The following is a 21995-nucleotide window of genomic DNA, read 5'->3' as shown; positions in this document are numbered from 1 at the left end:
AAAATTCACCAGTACCACTGGAATTAAAAACATTATTACAAGCTTGCCTTTGTAAATCTAGCTACAGTACGCAGATAGTTTTAAACACTGGCTGGTTATGTACTTGCTCAAATTTATTTTGGATAATTTTTAACCCAAAAAATTACAGACAGCAGCTTTAAGTTTAGTAAGTTCAAAGAGAAAACTCAATTCGGTATTCGCATGCTGTCCAACAGGCAACTTTTTAGAATTCAAGACAGAATGGGACCAAGCGATGCATCCTTTGGAACGAGTATCTGAAACTGATACAGTCAGTTATATCTTAAGTGAACTTAAACAGTTGGGACAAAAATGATGACTTGGATCTGGAAAGGTCTAGTTTTGGTCTGGGTCTGTTTCTTAGAGGGTCTGGTCTAGGTGGGTTCTTACTGATCCCAAAGTTTCAATGAGAATCTGGTCTGTACATACCTCATAAATCCTTCCTTTAGTGTAGATCTAGAGGTTGTTTTCACACCTTTTATGTCTGTGATCACCAAACATTTCTTTATGGTTGTGAAGAAACAAGAATGATAATCTCATCATTCGGTATGACATTTTTCAGAGCTGAAGTGAGCAGTTTATTCAACACAGAGAGCTTTCAGAGACATAATCATTATCTTTATCCAAACGATCACTAAAACTCGGATCTTCCCCAGCAGGCGTGTTCAGGACAGAGTCTGTGTTTAACGTGACCCCATGACCCCCTTTATTCACCAGCTCCTACAACAGAGAGCAAATCCTTTAACCCCGGGGGTGTGACACTCAACCTTTGCCACAGCTGCAGTCAGCTGGCCCGGGCAGCACTGAAAGACGTGGATCAGTGAAAAGAGAAGACAAACGTGCGAGTCAGGCTCCTCTGACCTCTCTCTCTATTGTGCGTCACTCCCTTCCCCCTGTTTCTGCTGTGAGAGCGATCGTGAGGCCAAATCTTCACAGAAAAAGTGATCCGCGCTGGGAAAGTCACTCCACTTCTGGCATACACTGACCCATTTTCTGTGATCTCTGTTTTTCCGAGACTCACAAAGAAAAATGCTTTTAAATGAAAATCATTATGCAGCCTCTTTGATCGTAAAGAGGGAAAGGTCTCAGACGAGAGGGAGTCAGAGTTACAGAGTTTGCATAGCGATCTCAGTGCAACTGTGAATTGTAAGATGAACAATAGTGTTTTTCTAATGTGCATGCACCTATTGTTGGTGTTGTTGTCTGCTTTTATGCAGAAAACTACCAGTTCACAGTAGGTTTTAAACTGTCAAAAACTTTAATAGATTTAAATAATAAACAAAAAGCCTTTACCATTTTTTTACAGAAACATACACATAAACAATTATATAATACTTATAACAATTTGTTTAAAGGTCCCGTTCTTCGCGTGTTTACGAAGCTTTGATTATGTTTACAGTGTGCAATATAACATGAGTTCATGTTTCGCGTGTAAAAAAACAGTATTTTTCACACAATTTACTTATCTGTACGCCGCTGTTTTCTCTGTCCTAAAAACGGCCTGATGATTTCCTTGTTCTATGAAGTCCCTCCTTCAGAAATACGTAACGAGTTCTGATTGGGCCAGCGGTTCCCGTGTTGTGATTGCACAGCAGCTTAGCGCACTTTGCCTGGAAAGGTCCCACCTCTTACTATAACGGAGAGATGCCCGCACTGAATGCGCGCTCTTCTCCACGTGGGAGAGCAACAAGACCACGCCCCCTTTTTTGCGTGTTCTTGTGGGCGGAGGGTTAGTCAACAAACGGTTCTAGTGACGTCATTACATCCCTGCACTTCCTGCTGTAGTCCAAACCGGCCGTTCGCTGTAGGCTTTGAAAGGGAACTTCTATTTAATAAAATATCTCGCTTGGCATTGAACTTTGAGCTTTATAATTTAACAGGTATTATTTATGCTCTAACCGCAACATTACACACTAACTAAAGTTTAAGAGATGGGATCGTGAAGAACTGGACCTTTAAACAATGTACGCTCAAATGATGAATAAGCGCTCAGTCATAAGAGTGGCCTAGAAAAAGCTCAATACCCACACTTGTGGTCTTTGCACTAGATGTCTACGTATTTCCTGTACTTGGCCCAGGAGGGCGTGAAGACCGCGAGTGTGTAGAACTGTTGATTAACTGATGGGACACACTTACAGCATATTATGATGATATAAAAATGCAAGTAAAGATTTGAAGAGCTTTATTTACACATTGATTGTAAGTACTATAACTTGTATATGTCTCTTCAGTATGTAATATAAGTTCAGTAATAATATTTATTGAATATTTTGAGGAGCTCTTTTGGTACTAAATACTATTTGTGCAATAATTATGGTCCATTTATGACCACTTAAAATATTTGTCTTCTATTATTTATACTGCAAGTAGTGTAGTAATTAAGGTTAAAATAGAGAATTCCAATGCAAACAGGCAAATTAGTGGCATTTTGTGACTAGAAAAATAATAGTATTGCAGATCATAACTGCTTGCTTATTTTTAGGTTTTGCATTTGAATAGCCTACATGTTTAGACATGGTCAAACGCTAGATTTCTTTAAATGTGAATTTTAAAACTTAATAAAGTACATCCTAATATTTTTTTCCAGCGCTATATAAGTTCATATTTTTCCACACAAAAACTATTCTCGTCGCTTCATAAAATTATTGTAGAACCACTGTAGTGAGATGGACTTTTAATGACATCTTTAGTGCCTTTTATGGGTCTTGAGAGAGGAAATGACATTGGTGTCAATGAAGGCCTGTCTGAGCCATCGAATTTCAACAAAAACATCTTCATTTGTGTCCCGAACTGAGGTCTTACGGGGGTCAAACGACTTGAGGGTGAGTAATTAATGACAGAAATTTTATTTTTGGGTGAACTAACCCTGAGCGCTCAGTATTTCTAAGCCAATCATTGCCCAACCTCTTACTCAAATTCACTTAGCATTAGCCTTTGGAAATGTTTATCTGTAAAACGACGCTAAGAACTGTGCTGTAGTCTTTTAAAGTATGGTCTCCTCTCTCCTCCACTTCATAGCTTCCAGTGTGGCACTTAGCTCAGCCTCCTTGGAAGCGTGCCGTTCGTTCATGACTGCGATTTGCTTCTCCAGTCTCCACAGCTGCTCCTGCTGCTTCTTTCGAGAACTTCTGTAAGTGCTTGAGGCTTTACTGTTGGAAAAAAATAATTATGATTAATCCTAGCATTCTTATACATGTGTGGTTGACAATGATCTTCAGTTTTCGCTGAAGGGCCTGTCTCACAAAGTCTGATATTTTGCTATGAGACAAAAAGCTGTTGTAAGTCAGGCATACAATGTCCGATACGCCCGAAACTTCACATTTCTGATAAGAGTCCTGACCTGAAGACATCTACATGCCAAGTTAGTCATAGCGCCACCTACTGGCAACAGGAAATGGCATGCTTTACACTGTAATTTTTTTGTAAAGCTTTTAACACATTATACGTGTTCACGTCTATTGCGGTCTCAAAACTCTGGCCAGTTGATAATACCTAGAATATCTAAATCAACTGCAGGCAGTCGATCATTTTCCTATTTAGCTCCTAAACTGTGGAACAGTTTTCCTAGCATTGTTCGGGAAGCAGACACACTCTGTCAGTTTAAATCTAGACTAAAAACACATCTCTTTACTATGGCATACACATAGAACATTTTTAACTTTCATTATTCAAATCAATTGACTGATTGTTAGGCTGCATTAACTAGGTCAGCCGGAACCGGGAACACTTCCCATAACACCTGATGTACTCGTTACATCATAAAAAGAGTGGCATCTACGCTAATGTTAGTCTCTCTGTTTATCCCGAGGTTTATCCCGGATCTGGGCCCTGTCCGGATCGGATGATGGACTTGCCTGGACATGACCAACGCATCCTGGAGTGTCTGCTGAGCCGTGTCAAATGGTGTCTCCTCCGAATTTTCCTCACTGGCACGACATTCGTCTCACACACTCAAAACCCGTCTTCGGCCCAATAATTCTGATCTTTCATGTATTCATACTCTTGTGTAATCAACGCCCCATCCTAAATAAATCTGTCTCTTCCGTGATACCCTGAAATTTTGAATATTCCAATCTAATATGATTTCTGACCTGTAAGGTTGCCAGAATAATAATCATACACGGTGTGTTAATAGGCCAGAGGAGAACTGGCACCCCGACTGAGTCTGGTTTCTCCCAAGGTTTATTTTTCTCCATCATGCCCCGATGGAGTTTTGGTTCCTTGCCACTGTCGCCTTTGGCTTGGCTTGCTCAGTTGGGGACACTAAAAATTAGGGATGTATCGAATCCAGGATTCGGGTTCGGATTCGGCCGAATATTGGGCTTTCTGACTGGGTTCGGTTTCTGCCAAACCCTAGAATTTTTTTCCACCGAACCGAACCCGCATGCACTACGCGATACTGATCGAACATGATGCCGCGGTTGATTATGACAACGTGTTTACTAGGTGGACCGTTCGAATGCAGTAGGCTGTGTGAGAGTGAAAATGGAACTTGTGAACAGAAAATGTGTTGTTTGGCAGTACTTTCAGTCAAAAGAAGGCAATATGTTAAAGCTATATGTAATAAGCTATATGTTTAATTTGCAATGCCGATTTGTCTCGTGTTGGCAAGAACCCTAAACAATAGCCGCTGGATGCCCGGTTCGCGAACGAATCGTTCTTTTTAACCGGATCTTTTTAGTGATCCGGTCGAACCAGTTCACCAAATCGGACTGAATCGTTCTAAACGATTTGCGTCTTAAATCAGCGCAGATCTCACAAGTTACTATAGTTACTCACTTTCTGACATGAGTGGCAGTCCCTCAGACTAGAAATAAACTAATATCTTGAAGTATATGTTGTAACTCCAACAGTTCACTGAACTAAGACATGTTTTGCTGTGAGAACCGGTGAGCTGAGATACTGCATGCGTGATAACCATCTTGAACCAAACTGTTTCTCTCGGAGTGGGACGGGTGCTGTTTCTCTCGGAAAACGGATGCTGATAATATATGAGCATGGGTGAACCAAGGATTTGTGTAAGTTTATGTTTATCTTATTTAATCTGTGTAAAATTGAGTGCTTTTGCAAAACATGAATTAAAAAACGTATCCAAGATGATGATGATTACAATAATAATAATTATTACTATACTAAGTTTTGATTACAAATACTTTACATGAATGTGTTTGAATGTATTTTCATCCGCCGGTAAGAATGACGTCATTACTTAAGGACGTAAAAGAAGCGGTGATCCGGTTTTTTTTGTGCATGAAGGAATCTACAGACAGCAATACAGCACAGTTATCCTGGCATAATGTTGCCTTTAAAAAAAACTAAATTAAATTAAAAATACACTGCTGTGAACGTTGTTTATGTCATTAATGTGTTTACTGTGATAATGGACTGAGGATGGGAGTTGGATTCGGCATTCAGTTTCGGATTCGGCAGAATCTTAACCAGTGGATTCGGTATTCGGCCAAACCTCAAAAATCTGGATTCGGTGCATCCCTACTAAAAATATGATTAAAGTTATTCAACTTATTATACAAATAAAATGTATGAATTAGGTCTTATTTAATACTATAAACTATAATACTGATCTGCCAACATTGTAGCTATATGATAAATTAAAATAAGCTGATAACATCACTGTTTTCTCCAGTACGACTGGACAGCCAAATCTAATTTTGTCGCAATATTATCCTGTTTGACACTGTGAAGCTTCTTTGACACACTCGTGATTGTAAAAGCGCTATATAAATAAAGTTGATTGATTGATTGTAATTCACTCCTAGAAAAACATTTAAATATGCTACCAAGTCCCAAACATGCCAAAAACACAATAAATCAAGCAACACTTGGCTAAATGCTAATGTATGCAATTTACACCACAAAACAGGAAGTTGTTGTAACTTAGGCATACAATGTACGATCTGCCCCAAACTTAACGTATGATAATAGTCCTGGCTTGAAGACATCTAAATGCCAATATTCAGTTATATCCAAAGTGCAACCTGCTGGCAACATGAAGTGTGGTACATTGAAGTAACTTTGCCATATTTCTCCTATTTTTAACCGCTTGAATGCATGTCGCCTACTAGTCGCTGTTTTCCTAAGGCCACTGGCAGTGGTCCTGTGTGTGAGGGCCCTTTCATCGCTGCTTGCAGCTTTAATTTTATTTATTTTTTACTTTCGTCACTGGGGTTAGGAACAAGTTAACAACACGTTAGCGTTTCATAACCGTTTACAAACTATAATTTCAGATTATGCTGGCTCCATAATGTAACATAGGCTGTTTGCATTTGACTGTGTATTGATTATTTTAAAACTTATATGGTAGTTAGCCTCTAGACCAGGGGTGCTCATTTAGAAACCTAAAAGGTCCACTCCCCAAATTTTCCTAACGTCCAGGGTCGGGAACAGTGATGGTCAAAATCCAAAAAAGAACTCCAACAACAAAAGTGGTAAATCCACCAAAACGTTCAAACTATGTACAAAGGTGATGTGGTCTGGTAGTCTAGAAATCTAGACGCACCCTAGCGGCAGCAAATCTAATCTGCCCACGAGTGTCGTCTAGCAGCTCTCAATACCCTTCTGAGCTGTATTCGCCTAACTCTTGCCATGCCAATCACATCGTGTATAGAGTCGGTGGGCGGGGCCATAATGACGACGGCCGAGTTGCGTTACGTGCTTCTAGTAAACACAGAAACTGGTCTTTCGAATCAGCTTTGACCAAGACTCTGGAAGGCTTGGAGTTAAGCTTTTCTCTGAGAAAAGAACAAAGAACGGCACTGAAGTCATTCTTAAAAAGGGAAGATGTGTTCTTGAGTTTTGCTGACCGGATACGGCGAATGTTTAATCTATCAACTAGCTCTGCTTCACCTTCGTTGCTCTGGTTGGTGTAGCGCTATCCTATTGCGTGCAGAGAGAGTTTGAAAGACAACCGTTTATCCCGCCCCTCAGATTGAGCCCTGTCAATGGTGAGTTTCCAGACCAAACATCTTGATGTGGGTCTGGCTTGTCAGGCTAGTGGTCTGGCCTTATTAGTGTGAAAAGTGACACCTTTTTTGTGCCACCAGTTCTTTGTTGACATTGTTTTGGAGGAGCAAATCATCAAATTCTGCATTCACCTCTGTTAGGAATGAGCGCAACAAGCGATGCTGCAGAGCAGATGATGTCCTTATTTTAGGTTTCAGTAGGGTGCACTCAACCACCTCCTTTGGGGTTAATGATATGTGGCCTTGATGTGAATTTTTTCTGAGCTCGCATTGCCGCAACAGACTTCTTCCCGACAGTGAAAACGACGTTACGTCACGAAAGTGTGGACTCAAAGGAAGACTGCAAATGTTTAGGATGCCATTTGGGACAGGGCCGTTAACGATCACAGCTCTTACCAGTTAGCCTCCATTACACTCCACTCCAATCTAGCATCAATTGGCATGGGAATCGGATGCACAGAAGGACACTAAAGTCCACAGCCACTAGAATCAGTTGCTACTGTGCCTCTTAAGGCCATGTGAGATTTACCTGTACATCTCTTACAAGCTGGTCTCCGTTGCATATTATATCTTTCAGGATAGTTGTTAGCGAAGGGCTTGGGACTGTCAGATAGCTTTAAGGTCTAGCTTTCTCCAGGTCAGCTCCTGGAGGGCTACTTTCCTGCAGATTTCAGCTCCAAACCTGCTCCAACACACCTGCCTGTAATTTTCAAGTAACCTTGAAAACCTTGATTAGCTGGTTCAGGTGTGTTTGACTGGTGCTGGAGCAGAGCTCTGCAGGACCCCTGCTCTAGGTATATTATACCTTCCTGATGTAAATTGGGTGATCATGTGACTATATCAGTTGTTGCTATGGCAATAATGTGCCAGCAGATACTCTAGTTGTTATGCTAATTATAGTGCTGTGAAGTTAAGTTCATGTGGTTTTTGATTACTTGTAGTAGCGGGAGAGACGTGTAATATCCTCTCTGTTGATCCTCCTCTGAGTGGTGCTGTCTGTGACCGCTGAGTCCAGAGACTCGCGTAAGGCTGCCACTCTCTTCTTCAGTGATTGCTCCCTGGAAGTAGAGCATCGACAGGTTAAGTAATGCGCCTTTTTCATGAACTGTATGTTTTAATGTGTTTTGATGTTTTTTCCCCCACCTTTGCATTGCTGCTTGTAGTTCTCTTAGGATAGAGTGATTGCGAGGACCAGGAATTCCCCCTTCAACTTCTATTTTTGCCAGATTTTCGGCAATTCTCTGCAACGAGAAGCATCCAGTAGGTCAGCACATGAAGGGCCTTATTTTAATGGTCTGAGTGCATGGTCTAAAACATACGGTGCACTTTTTGTGGACCCACCTATAGGCGAGTATAACTAATGCGCCCTATAATAATAATAATTTATTACATTTATATAGAACTTTTCTAGGCACTCAAAGCGCTTTACATATAGGGATCTCCTCAACCACCACCAATGAGCAGCATCCACTTGGATGATGCGACGGCAGCCATATTGCACCAGAACGCTCACCACACACCAGTTTATGGTGGAGAGGAGACAGAGTGATTAAGCCAATCAGGATATGCATTTACATTTACATTTTATGCATTTGGCAGACGCTTTTATCCAAAGCGACTTACATTGCATTCAGTGTACACATTTTTATATCATTGTCAGTTCTCAGTTCTTGCTTTCCCTGGGAATCGAACCCATGACCTTGGCGTTGCTAGCGCCACGCTCACCTGGTTGAGCTAAAGGAAAGATGTGGCTGAAGACATGAAAATTATAACTGTGTTGGGCTGAAACTAGAAAAAAAACACTGTCGTGCCTGACGCCATCACCTTCTTATGATAGGGCCCTAAGTGTTCACATATTCACGTTGGCCCTGTTTACACCTGGTCACAAGTGGATGATGCTAAATACTGGTATAAACAGGGTCTAAAAAGCTTGTCCACTTCCAGAGGCAAAACACATTTGATCTAGTGTAGACGCTCATGCGGTCAAATGTGTTCTAACAGCCACAAAAGGCTGCTTAAACTCTGCCTACTGACCTAACACGTAAACATTATGGGACGCACGCTAGCCACACAGGATTTAAACTTTTAGCTGGAGACCCAAGTTTGGTTTGACGCTGAAAAACACCATTCCTGATTTCTAACACGCACTCTCATCATTTGACATGGTCTTGCAGCTGTTAGAGCAAAACAGAAAGCTGCTGCTCTCTGTATGTTTTTCCATTGCCTCCAGGTGCATTCAAATTTAAACTGGGCGAGTTTACTTTAACACATACATTTAACCTCCCCACAAAGAAATCAGGAAGTGGTTGAAAGTGTACAAAAGAGATAAAATACACCTGGTATTAACGGATATGCGTATCCCTTGTCTACTTGTGGTCCGATCAAACAAAACGCATAATACTAGATGTAATCAGAGCCCTAGATTAGCTGGACCAACCTTCTATTGACAAATTAACTCTAAAGTTTCCTAATTGTAAGAACAAATGTAATGTTAGTATTTCAGTGGTAGAGGAGCTGAATGTTAAAGTTTTTTGTCTTGCACTTTGATCTTTAAAACTTTGCAAATCTTTAACCTTCACAAAAAGCTATAATACACACTGCATAAGATGTATTATTCAAAAAAACATAATAGGGGCACTTTAAACTTACACCAGATTTGTCCTGCACCTGGGGGCCAACTTCCAGCAGAATTTAGCTCTAGCCTAATTAAACACACCTGGGCATGCTAACCAAAGGCTTCAGGATCACTATAAAATGCCAGGCACGAGTGCTGAAGCTAAACTCTGCAGGAAAGTGGCCATCCAGGAGCAGGTTTGGACACCCCTGTCCTAAACAGTAAGGAGTGAAGATATCACATTGTGCAGGCTAATAAAGAAAAATAAGATTTTAGGTCATTCAGATTTACCTGCTGGGTGGCTCTCCTCTCCCCCAGCTCATCTCGCAGACTGTCCAGGATTAGAGCACCAGCAGAATCTTGGGCACTCTGGACCATCAGTGCCAGGTCCAAACACCTTCTCTCTTTTTCCAAGAGCCGGAGATTCCCACGCATCTCTGACATCTCTTCCTGTGTAAAATTTAATCAAGTTATGACAAACTGTACATTTCAACTGTAACGTAATTATGATAAAACTGTCACTCACACGCGCACACACACGCACGCACGCACGCACGCGCACACACACACGCGCGCGCGCGCACACACACGCACACACGCGCACACACACACACACACACACACACACACACACAACACCTGGAACACCTGTTCAATTTCTCATTACGACAATTATCTAATTAACCAATCACATGGCAGTTGCTTCACGCGCATGCGTGCACCAGCTCACTGTGCATAACCAAGCAGAAGAAAGAAAGTTTAAAGTGAGTGAGAAACTTATGAGGGACTGGCGAAAAGCAGACGTTACTTTAACTGTAATGAAGGAAACAAAGAAAGCTAATCGCGGACTGAAAGCAAGATGGCCAGAGCTGAAGGAACGAGTCCACAGATGCTTGAACTCTGCCGGGAGAAGCTCAGCCGCGCGAGACGAACGCTGTGTGAATCGTTTTCGGCTGCATATTTTACTACATGCAGTTTGTAATTTGCAGAATAAGATTTTCTTTATTGGGGCATTTTGTTTGTGTTCAGTCTTTCTAAGTTGTTGTCTTTAAGTTTTTTTCTGTTTTCAGTAATTTTTTTCAGGGGTAGGCTACAGGAGCAGCATAGAGCGCCCTCTCACGGCTATATGTTTATTCTTGTCAGTCAGTATGAATTAAATTTGATGTATAAGTCGCACCTGACTATAAGTCGCAGGACCAGCCAAACTATGAAAAAAGTGCGACTTTTAGTCTGGAAAATACAGTAAACGTCAGAATGGGAAAGAAAGGTGATTTAAGCGTGGTTAATTAATTTTGAGCGTGGCATGGTTATTGGTGCCAGACGGGCCGGTTTGAGAATTTCACAATCTGCTCAGTTATACTGAGATTCTCACGCACAACCATTTCTAGTTTTTTTTTTTAAGGGAAAATGTTTTTTAGGGGGATGTTTTCTTGGCAGACGTTAGTGCCCTTAATGCCAATTGGGCATCTTTTAAATGCCATCTCAACCCAATAGAGCATCTTTGGGATGTGGTGGAACAGGAGCCTCGTGCCCTGGATGTGCATCCCACAAATCTCCATCAACTGCAAGATGCTATCCTATCAATATGGGCCAACATTTCTAAATAATGCTTTCAGCACCTTGTTTAATCAATGCCATGTAGAATTAAGGCAGTTCTGAAGGCGAAAGGGGGTCAAACAAAGTATTAGTATGGTGTTCCTAATAATCCTTTAGGTGAGTGTATATATATATATATATATATATATATATATATATATATATATATATATATATATATATACACACAACTTGTTCTAAACAAGAAAGAACGGTTGAATGTTTCGAAATTGCCCACCCTGGCTGTCACCAGCTCATACAGTAGCACTGCTTTCTCCTCTTTCGTGTTTTTGGAAAGTGAATTGGTGCGACCTCTGACCCCTGCAAGGGTCCCAGTGTCGGGACTGATCTTGTCCTCCCCTGCTTTGCCCCGCTGCGGGATACACATTGCAGCCCTGTCCTGCTTCAGCCTGGCGATCCTCTGGAGAATTACACCAGCCTTGTCCTCAAACTCCTGCTCCGACAAGCTGGAGTATACAGAAAAAGATAGAGAGAGGCTTTTTAGATCTTAGATGACGTCTGTTTCATTATCAGTCCAAAATAAGTGGATTGATTGAATTGGTTCAGGAAGCTAATTGCATTTTAAGCCATTGTAATTAATCTAATTAGGATTGAAAATTAGAATAAAGCTTTGGTGAGACACTTGCACTGAGATTTGAGCTGCATACTGGCGATTCCTATTCACTTACCTTCATTTTGCGTACTACATGGGATGCAAATCTGTCCCAAATGCCACCTTAAGAGTCCATAATTTGAGGACATAATACACCACCTCACTGAATCCTAAAATGTCAAATGGGACACTGCATTCTTGTGGACATAAAAAAAATGCAAAATTTGTATCTTTAGGGGCTCAACAGCTTGTCGCTGGGGACATCTTTGTACCTTATTTACCCCTAAAAGTTCATAGTAGTAACTTAAGGGTACATATCACTACTCCAAGGCACTGAAATGCACCTTTTAGGAGTTGATAAAGTACTAAGTTCTCCTTTTAAGGTCCCACATCTAGTGCACTATTTGAGGCCATCTAAAGGTGCAGTCATATTTACCATTCTAGGCTAAATTTTGCAGGCAAAAGAAAGTGGGACTGGATGGAACAAATTACGCTGACTGAAATATAGAATAATAAGGCAGAAATAAAATAATTATATTAGCAACAAACAAACCCTAAATAACTGCCTTCCAAGCCTTGTTTTGTCATAATTTTATAATATTGAAGTGTAGTGTAATACAAACTTTTTTTTTAAAGTGTAGAATGTTAGCCTTACTGTGACCTATAAACTAGCTCTAAAACATTGACAAAATTTGCATTCAGAAGATATATAAGCATTCAAAACTTAGAGTCTCTCACTTCCACCAATATGGAGCAATGATTTTGACAATATGACCACTCTGCAAGTGACCTTCCCATCAGATTTTCTGGCCAATCAAATGCTCTCTAGAATCTAAAGCATCCCACCGCATACATTATAAATTGACACTGACGCTGTGGCTGAAATTGGTCACTTGTTTGCACATTTACCTATTTTCTACTTGGTGGATGACACACAGTGCACTATATAGGGGATAGGGGACGATTCAGACAGTGTACATATGCTTTTCATTGGGACGAATTAACTCTGGTTTCATGTTAGTGTCACGCGAACCGCCACAGCGCATTTTCACAGAAAATTAAAAGTTGCTATTTTCTAGACCGATTTGGTAACCCCTAACGGTTTTGGGGGGTTAAAAATAGGGTCTACACTCTCATTCCAGTTAGCCTAGATGGAGCCGTTTACCTCCAGTCTTTGTGCTAAGGTAGGCTAGCGGTGGGTGTGTCAGACAGAGGCCTTGTCCCAAATGGCACCCTAAACCCTCCTCTGAGTCTGCACTTTCAAGGCGTAATGTCACTTTGACTGCCGGGTAGAAGTCCTCTGAGTAGCTCGCAAACTTGCGCACTCAGCTGAAGTGCTCGTTGAGGGCGGATAGTAGTCGCACTGGGGGCGCTCACAAGCCCGCTTCTTTAAGCTTAAATGACGAACGGGACACCCTATGGTCTTGTGGACTTAACGGACACACGCACGCAGCGGCCATTGTAATTCCACAAGACCGAAAGTGCACATGAAGTGTGCCATTTAGGACAGGGCCAAAGTTATGGCATGCACAATGACTGTATATGATGCAACAACCTGTTTGGTCTAGTCTCTGCAGTGCCTCCTGGTGGACTGGAGGATGGCTCGCCTTTGACCGAGTTCTTGTCTGTAAATTTTGAGAGGTCAGGCTGGGGTGTGCTAATTGTTTCTGTAAGAAAAAACCACTGTATTTGTATGTGTGTCTATGTGTGCTTGTACATTCATGTTTTTGTGTCACATGAGCAGCACCTGCGTTCTGTTGTTTTCTGGCGTTGCACAAGGATAGTAGGTCGCTGTAAGCGTCCTCACACTCCTCGCTGTCAATCAAAGAGCCATTATCAGCATACCACTTACACACATGCCAATCTTAGGGGCCAAAGGTCAAGGTTTATAACGTCAAGAAATCAGTTTTAGAAGAGTTTGTGATATGTAAAAGTGACTAAACCCTGATCCTGGATCAGTGTACATTTTAGGCTCATGCAGTGTGAGACAGAGGTGAAGACACCAGCACACCAGTATGCCAAAGCCATGTGTAGAGCCGAGCTGTCTGCCTCCTGTTGGCTAAGACTCATGCTCAGCTGCTCAGATTCTCCCTTCCTCCTGACCAGTGCGGCATTCAGACGCTCATTCCGAGCTTTCAGTCGCTCCAGACACCTGCTCAAACAAAACACACCTGTCAGAAGAGATTCAAACTTAACCAATAATTACTGCTTACTATGGCCTCACTATGTTACCAACACCTTAACTCAAAGTATCACGTTGGTATGCGGCAAGAAATAAAAATCGGTTTTCTAAATGCATCCATGCATGTTTAATTTTGCATCCATGCATGTTTAACATCTCTGTCTAGAAGATCTTTTGTTATATTGCAGCCATTTGTAAAATAATTTAAGTTCATTTTTTATCATAAATGTACACACAGCACCCCATATTGACAGAAAAACACAGAATTGTTGAATTTTGCAGGGGAAAAAAAGAATAAATGAAATATCACATGGTCCTAAGTATTCAGACCCTTTGCTCAGTATTTAGTAGAAACACTCTTTTTCTCTAATACAGCCATGAGTCTTTTTGGGAAAAATGCAACAACATGTTGCAGATCCTATCTAGTTCTGTCAGGTTGGATGGTAAACGTTGCTGGACAGCCATTTTCAGGTCTCTCCAGAGATGCTCAATTGGGTTTAAGTCAGGGCTCTGGCTGGGCCATTCAAGAACAGTCACAGAGTTGTTGTGAAGCCACTTCTTCATTATTTTAGCTGTGTGCTTAGGGTCATTGTCTTGTTGGAAAGTGATCATTTGGCCCAGTCTGAGGTCTTGAGCACAGGGATATCCCTGTACTTTGCTGCATTCATCTTTCCATCGATTGCAACCAGTCGTCCTGTCCCTGCAGCTGAAAAACACCCCCACAGCATAATGCTGCCACCACCATGCTTCACAGTTGGGACTGTATTGGACAGCTGATATTTTTCTCCACACATACCGCTTAGAAGTAAGGCCAAAAAGTTCTATCTTGGTCTCATCAGACCGGAGAATCTTATTTCTCACCATCTTGGAGTCCTTCAGGTGTTTTTTTTTAGCAAACTTTCAAGTGTCTTGCACTGAGAAGAGGCTTCCGTGCCTTGCCACAATTCGGTCTCTGAGTTCTTCAGGCAGTTCCTTTGACCTCATGATTCTCATTTGCTCTGACATGCACCAAGTCCAATCAGTATAATCAAACACAGCTGGACTCAAATGAAGGTGTAGAACCATCTGAAGGATGATCAGAAGAAATGGACAGCACCTATAGAGTTAAATATATGAGTGTCACAGCAACGGGTCTGAATACTTAGGACCTTGTGATATTTCAGTTTTTATTTTTTTTTATAAATCTGCAAAAATGTCAACAATTCTGTGTTTTTCTGTCAATATGGGGTGCTGTGAGTACAGTAATGAGAAATTAATGAGAATGATTTTAGCAAATGGCTGGAATATAACAAAGAGTAACCAATATAAGGGGCTCTGAATACTTTCCGTACCCAATGTATATAATCTGTTTAATTTGGATGTACATCACAAATTATGCAGGTCTCTACTTCAATTCCATCTTTACATTAAACACAACTATATATGGTGCAAATATGAATGACACTTTACATTATTTATCTTTTTGAGAAGAGGTGTGCCAGTTCTTTTAGAATTTTTTTTCTTTTTTGAACATATTATTTTGGCCAGGCTTACAATAAAAAACAACAAAGAAATACCATAGTCTAACAATAAAGGTGGGAATCAATCACTAAGTAGGAACCAGAACAACATAAAGACTTGAGGGTGGACTCTTTTAACTTTTGACGGTGATAAATTACCCTAGCAAACATAGAGAACAGCCTAGCACCCATACAGCAACATGGCCACTCAGAACACCCCACCATCCTGTTCACAACCATCCAAAATGCCCTGTTTTGTACCCATATATATTTTTTATTATGTGTTTTGAGTTTGTGGCCCTTTTATTAGACTAATGACCAGATATGACCTGGGAATGGAATCAAGAAGTCAGTATTGATGAATAAAGCTATTAACCTCTCACCTCTGTAGCTTTTCGATCTCAGCCTGAAGCACAGAATCAACGGTGCAGGGAGATGAAGGGGAGTTCGGCCTGGAGCCAGGTAGTTTGCGGGACAGCAGAGGGGATCCAGGATATGGAGGAGAGGAAAAGCAAGGGCTCGAAGTTCCACTAGAGGACAATGATGGGCTAACAGGAGGAGAACGACTCACTCCGTACAGCCACTTCCTCTTCAGGTCCACTAACTGCCAAAAAATGAGTTCAGCAATATAAGTAAGAATATTATCATTAAAGGTAAAGCTAATGCTATTTCATGATTTCTGACTTATTTACACTGTTAAAGAGTTGGATTCTCATGCTAAACACGGTCAAAGGTTTGTGGACATAGTACACTCCTTCAGGGTTCAAAGAAGTTTTAGAAAGTTTTTTTGAGTATGACCCTGTATGACTCCATAATTGCTTGTATGGGCGATCTTCGTTAGAAGCCGTCGACACCGCTGTCATTTTGTTTTTAGACCACTCGATGAACAATGTCACTAATGAAATGTTTGGTTGTGAGAGAAAGATAACCTTGTTCAGCTTCCCAAATCAAATAGCTTCAAGGAAACAGCAGATGCACTTTTGTTTTTCTTGAGCAGCAACTAAGTTCTGCAAAGTGTGTTTGTTTGTTCCCGGTCGAGTCAAAGCCTCAGGTGGTAATTGAACTGCATCAAATGTCTGTATTGTTGGCAATCGACTCATATGTGCATATAATGTCAACAACATGAACATATAGTGAATCGAAAGTTATCCAGGGATAATGCCACGATGTATTTTGTGTGTTTGTGTGTGTGTGTCATAGGTGTGTGTGCGCTCATGTTGGGGCTCTTTAGCTCCGCCCACTGAACGCCTCCACGAGCTTGGCTGTTTTCGAAAAGAAACGGTACAGCGTATATGTCTTTTATAATATGAATATAGAAAGATGGAAATATGAAGGATGCAATCCTCAATCCTATTCTATAGAGTACATGAGATACATGAGACTGGCAGAAACTGTGTTATGTACCCTTTAAATGACTGAAATAAAAAATGCATAATGAACATAATTTCATCAAATTACTTAGTTGAACAATTTTTAACTTATTTGTAACTATATTATTACTTTAATGTGCTACTGATGTACAATGTTAATATAATTTAAAATAATGTTTCAGTAGCATATGACATTTATTTTAATATAATTATGCAATCATATCCTAATATAGCCTACTTTTAATACATTAATGGTACATTAATTGCACTAAAATGTAAAAATTGGAAATATCCCAATCAACCTTTTCCTGCAGCCACTTTTTCTCATCCTCAAGATCCATTAGCATACTTTCAGCACCTATCAGCTCTTCCTGGCGGCTCTTTAAGGAGGTGTTGAGGTCTTGGTTGTGTTTGTACAGTGAGAGAACATCCCGCTGATACTGACGTCTCTCATCAGGGGGCAGAGCAGAGGGGTATGAGATCCCCAAATCGCTCTCCATCTCCTCCAGCACCTGGAGTAGATTACAGAGATCAGAGCTGGAGGAAGTTCAGACGCAGTACAGCACATACAGTATCCTACAGCGGGAGGCTTGACGAGCACCTGTGTGGCCTGAACCCAGCTCTCCCGGGCGGCAGAGAGATGGTGTGCTTGGATTCTCTCCGAATTCTGCGTTTGCAGCCTGAGCATCTTCCTCCCCCGACCGCTAGAGATCTCCAGAGCAGAGAGAACGTTCTGCAGCTCGCTCCAAAGCTCACTGCTGCCCCCTGCGGAAAAACTGTCATTTTATTTTTCTTTGTATGTATATTTCCAAATGATTTCTATATTCAAATTAATCTGACGTAGCTATTAAATCAAATGTGAAATAAGAATAACAAATGTTAAGAAAATATAAAGAAAATAATTAAATGTATTATTATTAATAACATTAATATTCTTAATTTATAATAATTACTAGTAAAATTTTCTAAACATTTGTATTATTTTATTAGACAAATACAATTATTATTTACTTTATTTATTAGAAAGTTATGTAATTGTATAAATAAAATCATAAATTAATAATAATAATAATACAATAACATTATGAATACAACTCAATACATTGTATTGAGTGTTATTTTCTTTTGATGAGTGAATGAATGAATATGGATGAAGTTGGGAGGAAAAATAGAACAAAAAATTTTAAATAAAGTTTTAAATTTATGAATAACCCTCCTTATTTATTACTTATATTATTAATAATAATAATCATAATCATAATGAAACACTTTTAGATGTTTGCAATTTATTGCTCACAAATGTATCAATTTTTTCTTACAAAAGAGATTAAAAAAAAATATCAAAAGAAAATATTGCAAACGGTACTAATTTTTTTTAAAATCAAAAATGATTATTAGTCAAATTCCTAGACTTCTTTATGGTCATTATTTTATATTTTATAATTATATTAATGGTATAATTATATTAATGGTAATAATACATGTTTAGTTGTTTGTACTTCATTATGAACCCAATTCCCCCCCAAAAAAAGTCTAAAGAAAATGTTGAGAAAATTTGAGTCAACTTCCTAGAATTCTTTATAATAATTATTTTTATTAAAGAAAAATGTTTTATTTTTTATTATAATTAAAACAACAAAAATATGTATAATTATTATTATAATTGTTAATAATAACCTTTTAGTTGTTTGCACTCAATTATGAACACAACTCCTAGATTTTTAAGATAAAAAAATAAAATAAAACCTTTTTTTTTTTTTTTAAGTTTTTGATTTACAGTTTTATTTTTCCTCCCAACTAAAAAAAAAAATTTCACAAAAACTCTCAGGAGTCTTGATTTAGAAAAAGCGTACTTGCATGCGTATAGGAAACGTTAAAGTTTAATAAGTAGTTTTGCATTTGGAAACAAAAGTCTGGCAGGACCAATAGTGCAGTAAATAGCAGGCTGTCTGTTCTGACACAGCATTTACTGTGATTGACGACGAGGCATTATATAAACAGAGCGTGCCTTCTGAGTCTCTGCAGACGTTCTTGGGCTCCACAGATGCTGTGCCAGCGTCCACCGCCGTGAGGCTGCGGGCCGGAGATCTCATGCCCCGCTGCGGGACGCACCCACTGTCCCGCACTTGACCCTCAGATGCTTTCAACTCTCTGTGAGAACACAGACCTTTTCACATAGTATACTTGTTAGAGCAAAACAACATAGTTTGCAGTTGTTTGTGACGGGTGTTACCGTGGTATTTGTAGGGAGTCCATCTTCCTGTTGAGCTCAGAAATGATCTGCAGTAAAGTGCTCACCTCCGTCTCACACTGCACCAGTTCGGAGTCCGCTGACGCCAGACTGTCCGATCTCTGCTGGAACATGTCACTTGTGTGAAATAATGAGAAAACTTCAGACTCTTTACACATCACACTAGAGGGGTTAGGCAGGATGACACTATCTAGTGGCCCAAAATAAGTATTTAAACACTTCCATTTAATATAATGCAAGTAGCACAGCAAACAATGAGCTTTCTCATGGCTAAATTCAATGACATTTAAAAGTGATTATTGTATCACAGGAGTAGTTCGAAACATTCACTATGATTGCTCCACTAACATTTGAGCAAATAGTAAAACAAAATATCTATTGTTTTATAATGTGAAATAAATTTTTACTCCGTACATTGGATAATATGGGTGTTGTTGTTTTTTTCTCACCCTTTTGTTCTGAGCGAAGGAAAAGGAGGAAACAGGCACATCCTGTAACTGCCCTTCCTGCTGCTTCATTGTGGAGCTTAATGTAACAACTCAAACTGTTATTCTCAGTAATCAGATATAAATATCATTTAACTATGGTTTTAGTACCTCGTTTGCGTTAGATGTCTCTGCCAAATAACTGAGTTTGGTTTGAAACTGGTGACTATTATAAATTCCATGCAGCACTACATTATGACATGATTTAAACCCTCTAGGTATATCAGATTGAGGGTAAATCGCATCACCATCCCAGAGACTCACCTGTGTCATTTGTCTGATGGTTGAGGTCCTGTCCTTAGGGAATGTCCTGAATGAAAGAGTGATCCAGTGCTGCTGAGTTTCTCTGTCTCCTCTTCTGCTCGCTGAGCAAGTGAAGCGTGTGAAGCATGTGCGCTGTGAGCTTGATCAAACACTCTTCTTCTCCACTTTACTGGGCTAAACCTGCTCTCTGCTGAACACATCTCTTCTCCTGACTGTCGTCTCCACCCAGTCTTTTTAGATCTTTTCCTGTTTGGTTTATTTTTGACTCTCTGTCTAGAAGATTATTTATGAACCTTATTGTTTATAAATAAAGTATAGAAATCCTAATCATCTCATTTGAATCACCACTACAGTTTTTTAATGATTAGCTACTCCAGTGCTGCTAACATGGTTTTAAGGAAAATGGAAGACTAAAATATGCTATAGGCTAAATTATTCATCCCTTCCTTTGGAGAAGTTTATATAAATTAAACAATTATTTGGGATAAACTCTCACAGTTCAAACAACTGTTTTTAAGATTTGTAATTTAATAATTTATGCTTGTCGTTTAGGACTGGGTTTGTAATTTAAACATTCAGTCGACTGAACCAAACTGAACTCTGAGGAACAGTGGTGGCAAAACTTCTTAAATACTATAATTCTCATTTGTTTTTACTTACAGCAGTAATCTTTGTTATGTTAGGCAATTAAAATGTTCGTGTTAGTTCACAGAGCATTAACTAATACATCTTAGTAAACGTTGAGAGTAATATTAACTCAAATTAATAAATGCTGTAGAATTATTGGTTATTCTTAGTACATCATGTTAACTAATGATTTAACGAATGTTGACATAACATAACATCAGGCATAACATGTTCAGTGAGCGTACCATTTTCTTTTCTATTTATTATTTTCTTCTGACTGTTTTCTGTTCAGGTTAGTTTTTGTCTTAAACTGCTCGTGATAGTAACGTCGCAGCGCGAGGCGTTTTTTTTTTTACCGGTCGCCGAGAGTTGAAGAACGTTCAATTTTATGGAGCTAGAAATATGACAAAATGATCTGAATTTGAATTGTATAAATCTGAATTATTGACAAGTGTAATCTAACAAAATTGAATATTATGTTGCATTTTACACAGTTCTGAATTTGAATTTTTTTAATTGTTGAATAGATCCTTTGAAATTGAGCACATCTGAAATGTTTTTATGTCGAAATTGTTTAGACATGTATTTTCAAACAGCAGATATTTTGTTCTGAATTAATCGACTGGAAATATTCAGTTTTTGAAAATACAGATTCAAGATTTCAGATGAAGAAGAAATTCAGATCATCAAATTCAATGTTCTAAAATTCAGATCATCAAATTCAATATTCTAAAATTCAGATCATCAAATTCAATATTCTAAAATTCAGATCATCAAATTCAATATTCTAAAATTCAGATCATCAAATTCAATGTTCTAAAATTCAGATCATCAAATTCAATGTTCTAAAATTCAGATCATCAAATTCAATATTCTAAAATTCAGATCGCAGAAATTCAGATCTTACAGAAAGTAGGCCAGAGGTCATCAGGGAAGAGTAAAGGATGTCAGAAAAATCCAACGGAGCACCATCTGATCATTTCATTTCCTATTTGTAATGGAATAAAGAGAAAAGATCAAACAACCCCTTTATACTTTTTTGTTTATTTTAGATTAATGCACAGAAAAAAAGATTTCGGCTAGATTTCTCATTTTTCGTGCGTGATTTACAAATCGCTGATTAGTGAAGAAAATCTAAGCATTTTACGCCATCTGTCGTTCTCCAGGGTTGAATCCAAAATTGCCCCCCTAAACCCTCACTATACCCTACTTTAGTCCACTAATACAGTTAACTCGAACAAGTAAATGAATGTAGATCCGATGAGTTGTTTTTTGGGGGTGGGGGGTGAAGTTGTTAACAATAATAATGGGAAATGCTCTAATGATGCGTGACCTATTTTTAACAGTCTATGGCGTGACATTCACAGATCACTGTAGCCCTCAGTTCAAGCAAAAGGCAGCGCTCATGACATGAACCAATCACCTCCGCTTTACAGCACGAGAGAAACCATGAATGAACACACAGGGCTGACTGTAAGGGCTCCACATTATCTTTG

General features: G+C 39.4%; 1 protein-coding gene across 1 annotated transcript; it reads right to left on the bottom strand.

Moving 5' to 3' along the window:
* Positions 1 to 350: 350 nt before the first annotated feature.
* ushbp1 (Usher syndrome 1C binding protein 1) lies at positions 351 to 20722 on the bottom strand. Its single transcript, XM_067431645.1, has 14 exons — positions 19873 to 20722; positions 19106 to 19240; positions 18881 to 19023; positions 17474 to 17637; positions 17175 to 17384; positions 15886 to 16106; positions 13833 to 13973; positions 13569 to 13636; positions 13377 to 13488; positions 11447 to 11675; positions 9904 to 10062; positions 8142 to 8239; positions 7934 to 8056; positions 351 to 3167 (listed from the first exon to the last, which is right to left on the bottom strand). Exons 2-14 carry the CDS (start codon positions 19234 to 19236, stop codon positions 3002 to 3004), a joined length of 1965 nt encoding a protein of 654 aa, XP_067287746.1. The 5' UTR covers positions 19237 to 19240; positions 19873 to 20722; the 3' UTR covers positions 351 to 3001.
* Positions 20723 to 21995: the final 1273 nt, after the last annotated feature.

This window comes from Pseudorasbora parva, chromosome 22 (assembly GCF_024679245.1).
Source record: "Pseudorasbora parva isolate DD20220531a chromosome 22, ASM2467924v1, whole genome shotgun sequence".
Lineage (NCBI taxonomy): Eukaryota > Metazoa > Chordata > Actinopteri > Cypriniformes > Gobionidae > Pseudorasbora > Pseudorasbora parva.
The sequence above is the reverse complement of the archived record's forward strand: the minus strand, read 5'-3'. Positions and strand labels throughout refer to the sequence as shown.

What these genes read in the sequence shown, in the direction of transcription:
- ushbp1 (XM_067431645.1), bottom strand. Translation starts at nt 19,236, where the DNA reads ATGTTCCAGCAGAGATCGGACAGTCTGGCGTCAGCGGACTCCGAACTG. An exon ending in AAAAGTGGCTGCAGGAAAAG is followed by an intron (nt 16,107 to 17,174) that starts GTTGATTGGGAT and finishes ATTTTTTGGCAG; the next exon opens with TTAGTGGACCTGAAGAGGAA. An exon ending in ATGAGCTGGTGACAGCCAGG is followed by an intron (nt 10,063 to 11,446) that starts GTGGGCAATTTC and finishes AATTTTACACAG; the next exon opens with GAAGAGATGTCAGAGATGCG.